The sequence below is a fragment of the Castanea sativa genome, chromosome 6 (assembly GCF_040712315.1).
Source record: "Castanea sativa cultivar Marrone di Chiusa Pesio chromosome 6, ASM4071231v1".
Taxonomy (NCBI): Eukaryota; Viridiplantae; Streptophyta; class Magnoliopsida; order Fagales; family Fagaceae; genus Castanea; species Castanea sativa.
In genome coordinates, this window is record NC_134018.1 from 48,283,278 (window position 1) to 48,300,311 (window position 17,034).

The following is a 17,034-nucleotide window of genomic DNA, read 5'->3' on the forward strand; positions in this document are numbered from 1 at the left end:
TAAATAAAATATAAATAAATTTTATGGTTAACGGTCAAATGCCGGCGAAACGGTATTTGAGTTGGTTAACCTGAAAATGTTTGGTGGTGTTTTTGGTAAATTCGGTGACCAATGATGGGTGTTGGTAAATGTGTTCACAGCTGTATCAGGAAGTGGGTGTGAATTGTAATTTACGTTTAAGTCCTTTTTAGGTTTTGAGAGGTGGTGACACTTGGCGTTTTGTTAGTGGACCATTTTTAATAATTATATGAAAAATTATATATATATATATATATTGTTGTGTTTAACACGATAAATACATAATTTTTGCCACAACTACTCAGGTCACAAGTCGTGACTTGTGAGCGATGGAATAAAAATAGGTTCATAACTCCATGGCTGATGGCTTATCAATTGAGCAAATTGTGACAAAAAAATATGACAAAAATGATGACTTTAGCATTACACATGCCTGGAGAGAGGGAGGGAACATGAGGATGGAACTTTTTTTTTTTTTTATTGCCAGTCCATTTGCTCTGTTCCATGCCTTTCCTTTTTGGTTTTTTTGTTTTTTTATTCAATTTTTTATAATTTACCTTTTTGGGATGTGGGTTGTATTGTATTTGTTTATTTTATTCTTCTTTTTTTTTTTTTGGTTTTGTTTGTTTAATCAAAAACATCTTCATGCATACAAAAACAAGACATGTAAAATCAGGCCTAAACCAGATTCATACCTAATGGTGGCCAAAGCTTAAAACCAAAAAAAAAAAACATTATGAAAATAAAAATTAATATTTATTTCATATTCAACATAATACTACATATAAAATAAGTATTTTTTAAACATTTCATATTACAAAACACATCAACAAAGTATAATATACAAAATAAGTGTTTCTTATTTTGTGCATAATTTTTGTTTAGTTCATATTTATTTTTTTATTTTGTTTTTGTAATTAAAGGAGCATGAATTTTATTTATTTATTTATTTTCTTGTAGGTCAATATCTAAATATTTTAGAGGAGAAGAGACAAATATATATATATATATATATATATTTATTTATTTAAGGGCAGACTTAATTTTTGTATACCAATTTTTTTTTTTAATGGGGTGGGTGGGTGGGGGGGGGGGGGGCATGGCCCCCTCTGCCCTATTGTAGGTCCGCCCCTATGTAAAATGCTCAATCTAACCAAGTGGGGTTGGTCGAGTGGTTGGGCACTTAGTCTCAAAGTGGTTATCTTGGATTTGATTAAGAGCTCTCTAATTCAAGTCCGAAGTCAAATCCGGGCACCAACACTTTGGAAAAACTCTCTAGGCCAGTAATTTACCCCGTTATGGGCCCACCCATCGCGAACAATAATTAATCTTTGGTTGAAAGTTTTGAGGAAGCATTGTGGGAAAAAAAAATGCTTAATCTGTTTTTGGGTTGTTTTTTTCTCCTCTATGGGAGTATTGCTCTTTTAAGACATGACTGCATAAGAAAATGTGTTTGAAACAACTTTGAAAATGACATTTTCATTTGTCATATTTTAACCAATAAAGCTTTCGATTTATTTATCTAAAATATATATATATATATATATATATATATATATATATATATATATATATATATATATATATAAATTCCTAGGGTTTGCTAAAGCATAACTATTTTCAATTGGGCAAATTCAAAAGATATTATGGCATGTAATGCCTATTGGAGAAGGATGAAATCTTTTTTTTTTTTTTTATGAAATCTTTTTGGAGAAGGATGAAATCTTATACCATGTTTAGTTTGTTAAATGTATAAAGTTGCCGGTGAAATTGAGCTTTAATGTTTGTATTTGAAAGAACATTTAATACTTACTCCTCCTTTGATGCTATTTGATTGAATTTGAGAATGAAAGGTCTAAATCAATCAAGGTTGTGTTTTAATTAACAATATCAACTAAGATGATCATCAACACGTATGATAGATGTAAAATTTATTCTCATTTTCAATATAAGTCATTAGTCTATTTTGGGTAAAAAAAAAAATTCTTGTGATATTGCTCCACAAAATGTTACTTAGGCTGAGTTTGGATACAGTGGCCAGCGTCCAGCGTCCACGATTCTGCGTTTTTTTTTTTTTTTTTTTCCTTCCCAGCCGCATATGTTGACCAAGTCTTCCGTGAACAGTGCATTTGTGCACTATTCACGGACCCACAAATTTTACTTTTCAGCCACTTTTTCATTAAAAATGGGTCCCGCGGTACTATTCACACATTTTAAAATTATTTTGCTACAGTGTTTTCAGTTTTCAGTTTTCAGTTTTCAGCAATAAACTCTATCCAAACGGACCCTTAGTTAACAACATTAGGGTTTGTTCATTTGAGATTATTTTCATCCTAAAAGAGAATATACAAATTTTTATTAAGTATCATACCTTTTAAGGTACAATGGTACTTTTACAAAATAAACATGAGAAAATTTGCATTTTAAACTCTATAATTTAGGAATGTAACAAATTAAATCAAGAAATTTTTAAAAGTAACAAAATCAACATCAACCCATTATGTTTGAGGTTTAATATTAGTCAAAGGTTTACCTTTTTTTTTTTTTGAGATAATTACAACGTGCTGCTAACCCCGCAGCTTGAACTCTTTCCCCCCTAAAACCCCAAGCACTTTGTACATGGGGATGTGCCAATTCAGCTACAAGGCCTTTGGCTAATTTGTTTACTTTTAAAACTATAGGATTTAATTAATTATTTTTTAAAATGTCAAAGGTTTAAGTTATTGCTTTTGAAACTGCAAGAATTTTTTTTGAAACAGTAAGATTTATTTTGTTACACCTCTTAAACTGTATGGTTTGAAATTAAAACTTCCCAAACTAAATAAACTGATGAAAACAAATTCATCCAAAGGTAGAGTTAAAAATATTGTATTTTCTTAAGTTTGTTAAAAATAAATTAGGTGATAATTACAAAACAATGTCTTCCCAAATTTATTTGAGAGATGACAACACATTTTGGAATGAAAATACATAAAAAGAACATAAATTTAACTTGACAATTCACAATAAACTATTCAATTCAAAAGCAACGATGTCTAATCTTATAAACAAGATTATGTATTCATGACCTTTTATGTTACCCAAAGAAAAGATACCAATCTTTTATAGTAAGATAGGAATGGAGATTAAAAAAAGAAAAAAAGAAAAGAAAAAAGAAGGCCTCAATTATTTGCTTTTTATCAAAAAGGCCACCATTATTTGTTGAACATAAAGATAACCATCCAACTAAAGATTCAAAGAACTAATAACCTTCTCTCTTTTTTTTTTTCTTTTTTTTTTTTTTCAGATGAGAGAAAAAGGATTTCTTTCCATGAAAAAGAAAGGACAAAAAGATCAAAAAAAAAAAAAAAAAAAAAAGTAAATTTCACAAACATACCTTGAAATTTGAGCTAATACCAATTAAGTCCATAACATTTTAAAACTTACCATCTTAGTCCAATATCCCCAAACGGTTGTAACGCCATTACTTATTATTTTTTTAGTTTCTCTTTTTTTTTTTCCCTCTGATCCTCTCACCTCTCTCTCTCTCTCTCTCCGATTTCTACTTTCTCTCTCTTCTCTTCTCTCTCTCTCTATTCCTCTGACACTCTCGCCTCTTTCCCAGATGTCTATTTTCTCTTTCTTCCTCTGACCATCTCATTTCATAACCTCTGACTATCTCGTCTCTCTCTTCGTCTTTCCGGTGGCGTCCTGGTGGTGGGTTCGCTGATCTCTCTTCTCTCTTTTCTTATTTTCAGTGGCGCCGTGGTGGTTGGTTTTGGTTTGGGTCGTTGGTTCTGGGTTTATTGTGGGGTTGTCGGTGGCGGATTATCACAAAGCCATAAAGAAGAGATGTGATGAAGATGTTGTGGGTTTGACATGTTTGTGAATTTTTGTTGATAACGGTGGTCTTTGGTTTCTTGTTTCTGGGTTTGTTGATGGTGTTTGTGGGTTTTGCTGATGCCATTGTTTTGCTGGGTTTGTGGGTTTTGCTGCGGATTGGTGGTCGCTGGGTTTGTGCGCATTGTTGCGTCGATGGTTAAGATTTTTTTTTTCTTCTGTTTGTTTTACTGAGAAAGTTCATGCTCTTCCTTTTTTTTTTTTTTCTCTTTAGAGAAAGGGAAGAGAGACTTGGGATGAGAAATGTAACAGCGTTACTAGCCGTTAGGGGATAGGTACAAAGATGGTGAGTTTTTAAATGTTATGGACCTGATTGGTATTAATCCAATGATGTAGCAAAAAAAAAAAAAACCTTAATGATGTAGCCACTAGATGTGTCATATCTAGGAGACCTGTTGTCAGTGGGTCCAAAATGTTTGAAGCCAACTAGCAAGTACCAAAACTATAACAGATAAGTAGACCAAGATAGAGAAAAATAGATAACATAAGGTCTCCACCGCACAAAGTCCATAGACACCTAAGATTTTCCAAGTCCTAAAAGGCTCACAAGCAAAAACCCCATCATCACCAACAATGGTGTCTCTGCAAAACTCACCCTCAGTCCACAGAACATCATTATTCCTCAACTCTTTCCCTCAGGTTCTCACTCTCTCATTATCTTTGTCTCTCAATTTTAGTTTATTTTTTTAATATCTTCTATCTTCTTAATATGTTTATTTGTTTATATTAATGTTATTATGGCTTAGTCACAGAAGCACAGCACGTTACCTTGTTGTAGAAGAGCTGGCATTTCTTTTCTCATTAAAGCTGAACAAGCAGCTAGTTCCTCAACTGGGTCTCTTTCTCAAGGTTAATTAATTTTTTCTTGAATTTAAATGTGCATTATTATAATTTATTGCTTTGTATTTAAAAATAGACATGAAACTGTGGCTCAATGTGTTTTCTATTAGATATGCACGTGGAAATCCAGTACAAGTAATCAATTTTTGCACTTTCTTTTTCTTTAATTTAATGCTAAGAAATCCTATAACTTCATTGAACTCAACTGGAATTGTTAATGCTCTTGAGTTGTTTGAAACTTCTCTATCTTAAATTTAATTTAATTTAAAAGTGTCTTGGCTTTTACCTCGTACCTAGGCCAATAGGTCAATTATTTATACAATTGGCTTATAGGTTATTGTTATTTTCTCTAGCCTAGCTGCCCTTTGGCACATGAATGTAATTGGTTGTCATGATTCTAGTTTGTTCTTTTGAGTATGTATTTGTTATGTATGAGTGAGTGTATACAAAGGCAAATACACACATTATACTTTGTTTAATAGTATAGTTTTTTTAAAGCCTCTCTCTTTTTTCAATGAACAACTGTACTTTTGAGTAATAATCAAAATAAGCTGATGAAAATAAGTTCATTCAAACATACAACATTGACTACATTTCCTTTTAATTTGCATTTTAAATTTTGGCAGATAGACCCGGGAGACGCCAAGTGCTAGCTATTGGGGCAGTTGCCCCTGGGATTTTTCTAGTCAATCAAAATTCCAAATCCTGTAAGAATTATTAATCTCAATATGCTGTGGATTTTACCTTCTTTTAAGCCCCCCTTTGAAAGTTTTCCTTTCAAGAAGTTTGGGTTTTCCACATCTTTGTACTAATGTAGTGCTCATCCAGGAAAGCAATGCCTGCTATTTGTGCAGTGCATTGGTTTCCTTAAATAATGATGGCTGATATCCTAAGAGTACACCCTTGATATGGCTCAGTTGCTGCAGAAACTAAGAAGGGATATTTGTCAGTCACGGACAAGAAAGATGGATACTCTTTTGTTTATCCATTTGGGTGGCAGGTGTGCTTTGCCACATTTTATGTGCTTCTTTTTTGTTTATAATGTATGTATCTCATGTCAGCCTTTTTTGGTTGGTCTATCAGTAAACTACTAAATACCATAAGTTAAGAGTAGCTCCTCTATGTTCTGTTGTATTGGGAGTTGGCAGGAAGTAGTGGTTGAAGGTCAAGACAAGGTTTTTAAAGATGTCATTGAACCATTAGAAACTGTTAGTGTGAATGTGATCCCAACAAGCAAACAGGACATTCGAGAACTTGGGTCAGCACAAGAGGTTAGCCTTATAATCTGTAGAATTAACATCTTTAACCATTCTTACTTTGTCCATTCCTTAAATTGCTGTGTATATTGGTGTATGATAAGGTTTCGATTACTCATTATACTAATTATCACAGATTGCCGAAACATTGATAAAAAAGGTCTTGGCCCCTCCTTCCCAAAAAACAAAGCTAATTGAGGCAGCAGAGGTTTGACTCCCTTAATAAGCTTTGTTAATCAGAATTGTGCTTTACACAGTTTTGCTCATGGTTAATACACTGCAATGTATATATAATATTCCCTGTAATATGGAAATTCATTATATTAGTCTCTTCTCTTTTTGAAATTTGGTCATTTTTAAGTTTGGTGGCAAGTTATTCTCAAAAAAAAAAAAAAAAGAAGTTTTGGTGGCAAGTTTATTTCTACTACAGTTTGAATTTAGTCTCAGAGATTACTATACTTAGTTTGTCTTCAACTCCAATCCAAATTTATTTCCATAAGTCAATGATATGTCAATTTTTTTTCATCTTTTTCTTCTTCTTTTTTGATAGAATCAATTTTCTATTTTCTTCAATAAAAGAGTACACATATGTCAATAATACAGTTATACTGTTGGTTGAAAAGAACTATGACCTTAAACCCCAATAAGTCAGGCCAAGTACATATACATAAGGAAGAGATAATGAATTGTTTGTTTATGTAATAATCGCAGATGCCATTTTACTTTCATTCCGTTCTGACTCAATGAGGCTGCCCTCAATAATGTGTTTTTGGCTGCCATTTTATCATCTACTTGTAGATTTTACGGCTAAAGTCATTAGGGGAGGAAAATTCTACCATTCTGGAACCATACTTCTAAAATAAGAATAGAGCACACATAAGAATAGGGCAAGTTTTCAACTATTACTTCTAAAATTTTCAATTGATTGATCATTCTTTGTATGTTACAGCATGACGTTGATGGGAAAGCATATTACACATTTGAGTTCATTGCTAAGGCTCCAAACTACACTCGCCATGCTCTCAGCACAGTCTCCATAGGCAATGGTATGGTGTGCTTACTATATTTGTAAATGTTAAGATTCTTAGATGCATGAGTAAGCATCACTGTAGAGATTACTCATTATCATTGCCACAGACCCTTGCCTGGTCCTAATAGATTTACTACTTATTTGGGAAAGAAAAGACTGACTGTGGATTAAGGACAGGTTCACATCCACATAATTATTCCCTCACAACATTATTGGGCCAGAACCACTACTCACTAGGATTTCAGACTATATCCCACATGAAACAACTTATTATACCATCAACTTAGGGTAGCACTGAAAAATTAAGTTTCTTTCTGGTAAAAAAATTCTGCTTTTCAGTTTTAATTGAGAATCACATTGATACTGGCAGGTAAGTTCTACACTTTGACCACAGGGGCCAATGAGAGGAGGTGGGAGAAGATGAAAGACAAATTGCACATGATCATCGATTCCTTCCAACTTTTCAATGTTTGATGTTATCATTCAATTTTCTCATTTTCCATTAGGAAGAAACCATTTTCTGAACTGCGAGTGCATTTTCCTGAATTGTCCAAGAGCCAATACTAGTTAGTAACTAGTACTGTTCAATTTTTACATACTCCTGAATTGTCCAAGAGCCAATACTAGTTAGTAACTAGTACTGTTCAATTTTTACATACTAAGAAGCAGTGCATTGATGAGGAATGGCTATAATGAAATTGCATTGAAAGTTATATAATCTATGTGCAGGAAAGCATTTTTTCCAAATGAGTGAACATTTTTTTTTTGTAACCACCGTACACCCTTGATACGATGGTTACTCCATAAGTATAAGTACTTGTGGGATGTGGGCGGCAATAATGACTTTTTTTTTTTTTTTTTTTTTTTAATAATTGGTCAAGATGACTACATAAAAATTTAAAATAACATTTCATTGAGTTGTTAAATCATTATTTAAACAAGACATCCTTTGTGGTCTATTTTATACACGGTACAAATTGGTACCTTTCATATCTTAGTTCCCACTGGGGTTGGTATTTTGCAACCAGAGGAGTGTTGAAATTAAGATTTTAAATTTAAAAAATTCTGGTTATAATGGAGGAGAATCCCACAATCGCTGCTTTCTTATATCTCAAGTTAGGCGCAAAGCTTTTCATGGCAACTGATATTTAATTTATTTTATTATCCAATGTTCAACAGATAAAATAAATATAATATCACAAGATATATTCCCTTTTTTTCTCTATAAAAAATTAATAATTTGTGGATATATCAATTGATACATTTATGCATGAATTTAAAATAATAATACTAATATCGTGAGTTTTTTTATTTTTTATTATTATTTTTTATTTTTTCTATACTATACCAAAATTCTTAGGTATACCATATACCCCGCTTTACAGAGAGATTGAGTGAGCCGAGATTCTTAAGTATACCATATACTCACTTTATAAAGAGATTGAGATATTGTACAATAACTAACCCAATTTATAAAGAGATTGAGTGAGTTTTTTTATACAATACCGAGATTCTTAAGTATACCATATGCCCACTTTATAAAGAGATTGAGATCCGGTACAGCCGAAGCTATTGCAGCATGCAATTACACTTTAATGATAAACCCTGCTACATGACTGGAACTGGAAGCTGATCAGGCCATACTTCATCCATTGACCAGTTCACTTTCTTATTTTGAGCACTAAAATGATAAACATGCTTTGCAGACGTCACTGCGCTTCACAGCAAAAGCGCCAAGCCTGCCATGCAAAATACAATGGTCTAATCCAAGGATAACATCATACAAAATCTTAAAGGCTGTAACGTTGTCTAAACCCATGTTTTTAATTTTTAATTAATATTATACATATTTTTACACTTTTTTATTCAAGCGTATTTTCAAAAAAATTGAAAAATGTCTTTAAACAAATTATCAAATGAGCCCCAAATTACAAGTCCATGTTTAAAGTTGGTATCAAACCGTCAGAATCAGCTGAGACATAAAATTGCTAGATGCAGCTCCTCAAATACTAAAACTTTTTAGGTTCCAATTACTCGTGGTTATATTGAACAATAAGTCACATACTTAGAATTTAATGGTCCTTAGAGAAACATAAAATTGTTTGTGTTCATTGACTAATGCAACCACATGGTTGAATTTTGAATTTAAAAGTCAACTTAAGACATTGTCCCTAAGTTCTCTGCTATTACCACCATGTATAACCTCATTCATTAGCAGAATACATACAAATCATTGCAAGCATATGTATGAAACATCAACTGTCTTTGTGTTGCCATAGCTCCCTTGTCTGTTGTATCGAATGGGGTACCATTTACAGAACAGAGTGCAAACAAGACTAAAAAACCAGATGATCTAATATACATCTGTTTTGCAGCAAAAATGGTTCTATGAAACAGAAGAAATGGCATTGCAAATAGAAAAGATAGGGTAACCAATGGCAAATCACCACCACAAATAACTCACATCATCCTAATCAGAATCCAATTGCAAAAGCTGTAACAAAAATATAGATCCCAATACAAATGTAAATAACCAACTGATATTTGTAGTCCTAACAGAATGCCTCATTACTATCAAAACTGTCATAGCAAGGAAGGACAGAGTCACTTTGCTCAAGACACTGGATACAAAGTTATATCTTAGATGATGCCAATCTTGTTTGCCACGTCCAAGGCATCATAGTCTGGTGTCAACCTAACATACGCTTTCTTAGTTCCATCGGGCCTGCATCACAAAAATCAAAGTCTCTAAATTTTCCAACCTTGTCTACGCAAATAGAAAGCACTGTAAAAGAACAATAAGAAGTGCCAGAATGAAGAAAGCTTTGAATGTTAGCTGTAGCACCACAGATTGTTCAATCTACAGCAGAATTATTAGCGGTTTATTAAGTTGTAGATGGTCCACTCTCTATCCCATGTAACCCAACACCAAAATCTCAGTAATAGGATTCTACAGAAGACAATTTATCACAAAACAATCCAAATTTCTTCTCTTATATATCGTGTCAATCTTGTCAACAGACAACAAGTAAACCAACTAAACTTGCTTGCTGATCTTAGGTGTGAATTAATGAAATTTACCTGATCAAAGTGTTCACTTTCTTGGCCTGAATATCATACATCTTCTTCACAGCATCCTTGATCTTCTTCTTGTCAGCACGGATGTCAACAATGAAGACCAAGGTGTTGTTGTCTTCAATCTTCTTCATTGCAGACTCAGTAGTCAATGGAAACTTGAGAATCTGATAATGGTCCAACTTATTTCTAGGTGGAGCACTGATGCGAGGATACTTGGGGTTCCTTGCCTTCTTCAATGTCCTTGGCCTATGAAATGTGACAGATGTCCTGATCTTCCTAGTTTTCTTCTTAAAGGTTGCTCCAGACTTCACAGCCTTGGCAGCCTTCAAGGCTTGAGCCTTTGGATCAGACTTTTTTGTGCTGTCAGCTGTAGAAGATAAAGCTTTAAATCTTAAGTACAGCAAGAGGGTATAAACATGAATACTGTAAACATTTTCATTGTGTAACATGGTAGAAGCTATGCTCATGTGTGCAAGGCAAATCAACAATACAGAAAAACCGACTAGTCCGTGAATCCCTATTAACAAAACTGCTTCCCATACCCTGATGTTTAACAATTAACACAAAATAATAAATGGGCAAAGAGCATATTAAAGAGAAAACTAACTCCATGAGATTTCCTAACATTTTCTCTAAAGCATACCATTGAAATTGGAGTTTCAGCATCCTCATTTTTTTATAGTTAAGTTGGATCAACATCCAACGGGTCTTGAACCCATGACATCACACTCCACATAACACTAAGAAGGGGAGGAGGTACTAATATTGAGTTAGAGTGCATTGGCAAGTTTCAGATTCCGCATTTCCAAATGAAAAAAAAAAAAAAAAAATTTAACCCCCGACATGCTCTAGTCCATATGGCACATAGATCCAACATGCCCAACTAAGTTGTTAAATGTAAGAAGAGGATTTGCAAAGAACGCCCCTTCGTCCCATCCCAACGCTATAGCCAATGACCTTTAGGTAAAATGGCATTTCATTGTGTTTCCAACAGAGAAGTCAGGATTCAAATCCCCCTTCCCCTATGTATGCACTAGGAAATTACAATGCACCAAGTACCAATTTTAAAGCAAAACATTAATTTTATGGATCTCAAGCGCTGCGCTATCCTAGAGCATAACCATAGGAACACACGAGAAGTATATACATAGAAAAAAACAGCATATAAATATATGTGTGTGCGCGCTATACACCCATTAAAAATTGATACTGCCAATTTGATTAAAGATTACACACACCCATCACCATTTTTTGTTATTAATACACATATAAGATAACAGAAACGTAGATTGCTCACCATAGTAAAAAGCAGAAACCAAAAAACTTAAACCTTATCTAGATTGAACACTCAGCAAAACATACATAGGTTAACATTGGAATAACCCAAATACTAAAATAAGAATAAGTTGGAAGGAGAAATGTACCTTTAGCAGGAGCCATTGCAAAACGAAGAAAACTCTACCCAAATCACTTTCTTACCTAAAAAAATACAAAAAACCAAAGCAAACAAAGCACGAAAAAAGGGTTAGTCTTTGATATTGCCAAATACCCACTTCGATTTTTCAGATCTAGATGCAGGAAAATCGAAGTAAGAGCAAAGTGAAAATGGGGTTTTAGGAGATAGTAACCTGCGAGAGAGAGAGAGAGAGAGAGAGAGTGCGGCTGAGTAGGGTTTTCAAGCGGAGACGATGGATGCTTTTTTATATAGATAACAGAATTACCGATATAACCTTGTCGCGTTGAGCACTTAGCATCAGCCCTAGCTGACTCTTTGGGATGGGCTTTGGATATTGTGTATAACGTATTTGGGCTTGTTGGATGTATGTTGTCCCTATTGTGCCTATTTCTAGGCCCATGGAAGTGTTGTGTCGTATGCTTTGCCTCTCAAGCTGGGAGAGGGAGAGAGAGAGAGATGACAATTTATATATATGATATATAGTATATGATAAAAATTAAGGGCTTAAGGTATAGATCTTTTTAGAATTTTGGGTTAGGAGATTTTAAAATTTTTTGTTGTTGATAATTTGATAGTTCGAGAATGGGAGGTTCGAACTTTAGATGTTTTCATTGAAAACATCATAAAGTGTCAACTAAACTACAAAGGCTCTTGGCTAAGACTTTACTTTATTTTAGATGAAAAATCTCCAAAAAGCTTTTACTTTTTGGAAAAGAAATTTAAAAGAGGTTGAGGTTGCATTTCTAATACAAGAGACTCCTTTTGCAATGCCAAGCTTCCCATATAATTTGACAGGAGACAGTCTTTCAATGGACATAATTAAGTACTCCTCTCAAATGGTTCCATTGATTTGCAATGCATTGGATTAGTGTTTTTTTTTTTTTTTTTGAAGCATTATAAAATTTGTCGAGGGTTCTTTTTACATTTCTTGTACCTTAGACATGCGTCTTGATATTATTGGACAACACTTAGTCTAAGCTTTTTCGAAGAAGGAAGTTGGGCCTAACGCTCCACGGAATGGGCTCCAAAGTACTATTTTACCGCTGCCAGTTTGTGCATAAACATTGAGTCCAAAGTCCAAGGGAAGATGCTGCAAAGTGGGCTTATCCTCTATTTCTGCCGCAAAAGGAACTTTTCTCTAGTTTTCGCCACAGGTCTGACTTTTCTTCTATGCAACAAAACTTTCTGCTGTGTAGTAAAACCCTCTGCTGTGCAGTAAAACCGTTGGTTGTGCAATAAAACTTTCTACTGTACAGTAAAACTGTCTGTTGTGTAATAAAGTTTTTTACTGTGGAATAAAGTTTTCTGCTGTGCAGTAAAGCCTTCTGCTGTGCATTAAAGCCTTCTGCTGTGCATTAAAGCCTTCTGCCTTGCAGTAAAGCCTTTTGTAATGTGAATGACTACTTTTCATTTTTTACTGCAAAAATACTTTTCTACTTCCTACACATAAACAAATCTAAAACCTAAAGAAAATAACAATCAAGCAAATGTTAGCTTACATAGGTTACCATATTTAACAACCTTTGTCATAGGTTTTAGCCATTAAAGTTGTGCATTTTGGAGAATAGGCCTAAATGATTACTAGCTATTACTTTTGGAGACTTCAAAGAGTGGGTTTGCTAAGAGGGAGGGAAAAGATGGTCTATTGATGCATGCCCCTATTCCAGTCGTGTTTTCTCTCTTCTTTTTACCACTTTATTTCTTTCTCTTCATTCTTTTTTTTTACTCTTAGTTTCTAACTACTATATTGTCGTGTGTTGTTTTTCTCACTTGGATCTTTTTCCTTTTGGATCCCTCTCTCCCTAGGCGTCTCCCTTAGGTGCTTACTGCTCTCTTACCATGGGTTCTCCCCTTAGGTGCTCCTCCATTCGGTCCCCCCTTCTTCATCCATGGTTACCTCCTCCTTTTATAGTGAGCTAATTCAATGAGATTTCTCTCTTTTACCAATAGAGCTTCACCAACTGTTTTTGGTTTGTTGTAGGCATCCCTTTAGGACTACCCACCAACCCATTGGTTGCCTCGACCACTACCATTACTTAGTACATGTTTGCTGCACCACTACTCATTCCACGACAAAATTTCCTTTTGTTTGTTCTTGCTGTATACCCCTACCTCTAGGTTCAAATAGATAAGGATTGAGCTACCTCACTACCTAACTCTATAGCATGCATCAGATGGTCCCAACCATCTATTACTTCTTTTGGGTAAGATACCATCCCAGTAAGGTATATTCTCAAAAGAAGTCATGACAGGAAATCAAATATAGACCCTCTTTTCCCCCTATCACCAAATCACACCCTCTGAATCCCTTTGATCGTGGGTCCACCTCCCTTGTATTGGTTGGGTACAGGTTGGTGATGCTCTGGCCCTTCTATGCTTGCTCTACTATCTTCTGTTTTTGTCTTCTTTCGTTCCCATGCTGTTTCTGTCGTAGCAGATTAGTTCTGTTTCGTTCTGCTGTGTGTTTTTGGTCTTATCTCTTTATGCGTTTCCTGCTGCGTTTGTCATTTCCTTTGGTTTGGATTTTCTTTCCTTCGCGTGATTCTTGCTGCTGACACTTCTTACTATTCCTTGTTTCTTTTCATCGTGCTTTTTCATATTAGTTTTCACGCCTATCTTTTTTATACAAAAGGATTTGGGCATTTGTGGCCAAATAATGTTGAATGGATCAAAAGGGTCTTGGGACCAATTTATCTTCATCTACCAAAGTTATTCTGCTGAAGAACTGTATTCTGCGGCAGATCTGTATTCTATTGTAGATTTGTAATTTGCTGCAGATTTGCATTTTGCTGTAGATCGTTTTTCCTTTCACTTTTTTCTTTAGACCTTTCTTGCTCTTCGATCTTCTTGGTGGGTCTTTGGGTCTTGCTTTTCATTGGACTTTCCTCCGTATGGATTTTTTTGGGTACGAGTTCAAAAAATGGACATGAACAAAATTATTATTAAAACCCTTTTATTTTTAATAGTATTGTTGAATCATGTAAATTTTTTGTGTTAACTTTTTCTTATATTCTCTCTATTATCAATGGTATTGCTAAGATATGAAATTTTCAACAAAACACAGATTGCTCCTGAATTCTGGTTGTTGATAACATACAAGATTGTAATGCATTTGAAGAAATTGTGGTTGAAATCTATGAAATATATTTGGTATTTTTGGAATACAGTAGCATGGTACTTCATCGTCTCACATGAATGGTACATCTGATAATAAATATAATCAATGAGACTTACTATTATATGAAAAAAATGGAGTACCGCGTCGCATTATAACATGAGTACTAGAAAATTACTTGAAATCCACCAAATCAAATCCCATAACCTAATTCTAATAATAAAATATTAAAATCCTCACTCTTTGTATAGTAGGATTTTTTTTTTTTGGGTCTCTCAAAGAGGAAGAGGTTGCAATTTATTTAGTAAAGTGATGTAATACATTTTGTTTTTAGTTTGATAGTTACAACTTACAACAATGGAATATAGAATTCAAACTATAATTCCCCTTATATAAAAAAGTGAGTAATGATGCTAAATTATTAGTTTCATGAGTATATGAGATTACTAGTCGCTAACCCGTGCGATGCACGAGATAGTTAAATTTAAAATCATATATATTTATAGTAACATAAAAAAAAAAAAGTGTGGCTGCTATTTAAACATGCACCTCTAGAGAATATGAACTTAAAGAAAATCAAATTTCAATTTTAGCCTAATTAGCCCAGCAAGAATAAACTAAAAGAAAAAAAAAGAGTAGAATATAAAAATAAAGACAGTAATTTAAAAAAAGAAAAAGAAAATTCAAGACAATGGGACAACATTATGCAAAATCTACATTCATTTTTGCATCAACAAATCTATGCAACTTCATATTACATATAACTTAACCGCATTTCTCTATTATAAATTATTACATATAAATTAACCTCATTGCATGAATATATTCTATATATCTTCTCCCAAGCATCCTCCTTGAGTCTTATCTCTTTTCTTTAAACCTGCATATGAGCAATTTTAAGTGAAAAAGATTCTACCAATGATTTTGAGTAAATAAAAATCACATTTGCCCAAAATCTAAGTACCCTTTTGCCTTTTTGGAGAAGAAAAATCTAAGCAACCTAATTCACCGCACATATGATTTTAGGTAGTTTTGGAGTGTATGTGTGGGTTCTGCCTTTTGTAGTTGCATGCTCTTACTATGCAAAACCAAAAACAAAAGATCCTAGAATTTCTTATGTTTCAACATCTTATAGCATTGCAAATTACCGTACACCATCTAGCATGAGATGTTAATTCAATGAAGCAATGTGAAAAAGAGTTGGAAGACATTGTCTAGCAAACTAATTGAAACCATCCCATTCATATATTCATTACATGCAAGTGTACAAAAAAAAAATTGTTTTCTTTGCTCTATTTATAGAATAACAATTCAACTGAGGCAAACACAAAACTCAAACGATATGATTTATTAAGTTTAAGAACTGCAATAATGTAGATTTTATCGTTCTTAGCATGTATGGATCATATCGTTTGAGTATATAGGAGAAGAAGATAAGACTAAAAAAATTATAAAATGATAATGATGTAGCTCTCCACCTTCCACTACTGTATTTGACAATAAACCAATGCCCTTTTTGATCCTCTACCTTTGTTATTTCAGCAAGACACCATGCACCTATTGGCGTAGCCACCTTACTGTTCAATACCTCAACTTTGCTCCCTACATTGTATTTCATCATAGTTGTAACTTTCTTTGATAAATTCATGGGTGTAATCAACAGTGCAATCACACGCAAGAATATAAGAGAGTTTGAAGTTGTTTTTTTTGTTTTTATAAAGCTCTCCAAAAACCAATCATTAAGAAAATTTTGCAACAATATATCTACAGAGCATTGGAGGATTAAAGATTCTCTAGAGTTTGTATGTAACTCAATTACATAATTCTTAATATATAAACCATTTATCGTAAAAATTAATTAGTATGTATTAAAATGTAAAGCGTGGCATAATATAAAACCATTTGTTTTAACTTGAATGGTTGAGATTTTAAGCATAGGGTAGAATTAGATTAGAACTCTGTGTAACTTAAACATCCTATTCTGGATGAAGTGATAGTGATCAACTTTTTCCAATACGTGTATATATAAATATGTGTTACGTGGTGGCTTATAAATTTCACTTTTAATAGTAATAATATTTATTTAAGTAATGCTGATGTGGAAAATTGTGGAGAGGTTAGAGGCTTCGGTTTTATATTGATGTATTGATGATTACTAACTATAAGAGATACTATGAGGTAAAAAAACAATTTAACATATGATAATCAAAATTTAACATGCCACCACTTTTTGAAATTCCAATAGAAGGTTTAATAGTTCCAAAGCTAGTGTCTGTTGCAAAAATGCAAGAATTAGCTTGGGTTAGGTTTTGAATCATTGAAATCGTATTGTATTTTAAATAAAAACACACAGGATTTTCTT

General features: G+C 33.5%; 2 protein-coding genes across 4 annotated transcripts; one reads left to right on the forward strand and one right to left on the reverse strand.

Moving 5' to 3' along the window:
- The first annotated feature begins 3,492 nt into the window (after nt 1-3,492).
- LOC142638016 (psbP-like protein 1, chloroplastic) lies at nt 3,493-7,741 on the forward strand. 3 transcript variants are annotated; one of them, XM_075812002.1, is made up of 8 exons: nt 3,493-4,536; nt 4,644-4,746; nt 5,364-5,444; nt 5,655-5,737; nt 5,886-6,008; nt 6,130-6,201; nt 6,943-7,039; nt 7,394-7,741. In XM_075812002.1, exons 1-8 carry the CDS (start codon nt 4,471-4,473, stop codon nt 7,495-7,497), a joined length of 729 nt encoding a protein of 242 aa, XP_075668117.1. In that variant the 5' UTR covers nt 3,493-4,470; the 3' UTR covers nt 7,498-7,741. The 3 variants fall into 3 exon arrangements, with proteins under 3 accessions (XP_075668117.1, XP_075668118.1, XP_075668119.1); XM_075812003.1 differs by having other exon boundaries at nt 4,650-4,746; XM_075812004.1 differs by lacking the exon at nt 6,130-6,201.
- A 1,666-nt stretch (nt 7,742-9,407) lies between these two features.
- LOC142641421 (large ribosomal subunit protein uL23) lies at nt 9,408-11,862 on the reverse strand. Its single transcript, XM_075815859.1, has 4 exons — nt 11,730-11,862; nt 11,526-11,580; nt 10,105-10,468; nt 9,408-9,748 (listed from the first exon to the last, which is right to left on the reverse strand). The coding sequence occupies exons 2-4, from the start codon at nt 11,539-11,541 to the stop codon at nt 9,664-9,666; spliced, it is 465 nt and encodes a 154-aa protein (XP_075671974.1). The 5' UTR covers nt 11,542-11,580; nt 11,730-11,862; the 3' UTR covers nt 9,408-9,663.
- Between the last annotated feature and the right edge of the window lie 5,172 nt (nt 11,863-17,034).

Bases quoted from the DNA above. Each gene is read 5' to 3' on its own strand.
- LOC142638016 (XM_075812002.1), top strand. From the start codon at position 4,471: ATGGTGTCTCTGCAAAACTCACCCTCAGTCCACAGAACATCATTATTC. The intron at 6,202-6,942 runs GTTTGACTCCCT...TGTATGTTACAG, and splicing joins AGCTAATTGAGGCAGCAGAG to CATGACGTTGATGGGAAAGC. The intron at 7,040-7,393 runs GTATGGTGTGCT...TGATACTGGCAG, and splicing joins CACAGTCTCCATAGGCAATG to GTAAGTTCTACACTTTGACC.
- LOC142641421 (XM_075815859.1), bottom strand. The intron at 9,749-10,104 runs GTAAATTTCATT...TTTGTGATGCAG, and splicing joins AAAGTGAACACTTTGATCAG to GCCCGATGGAACTAAGAAAG.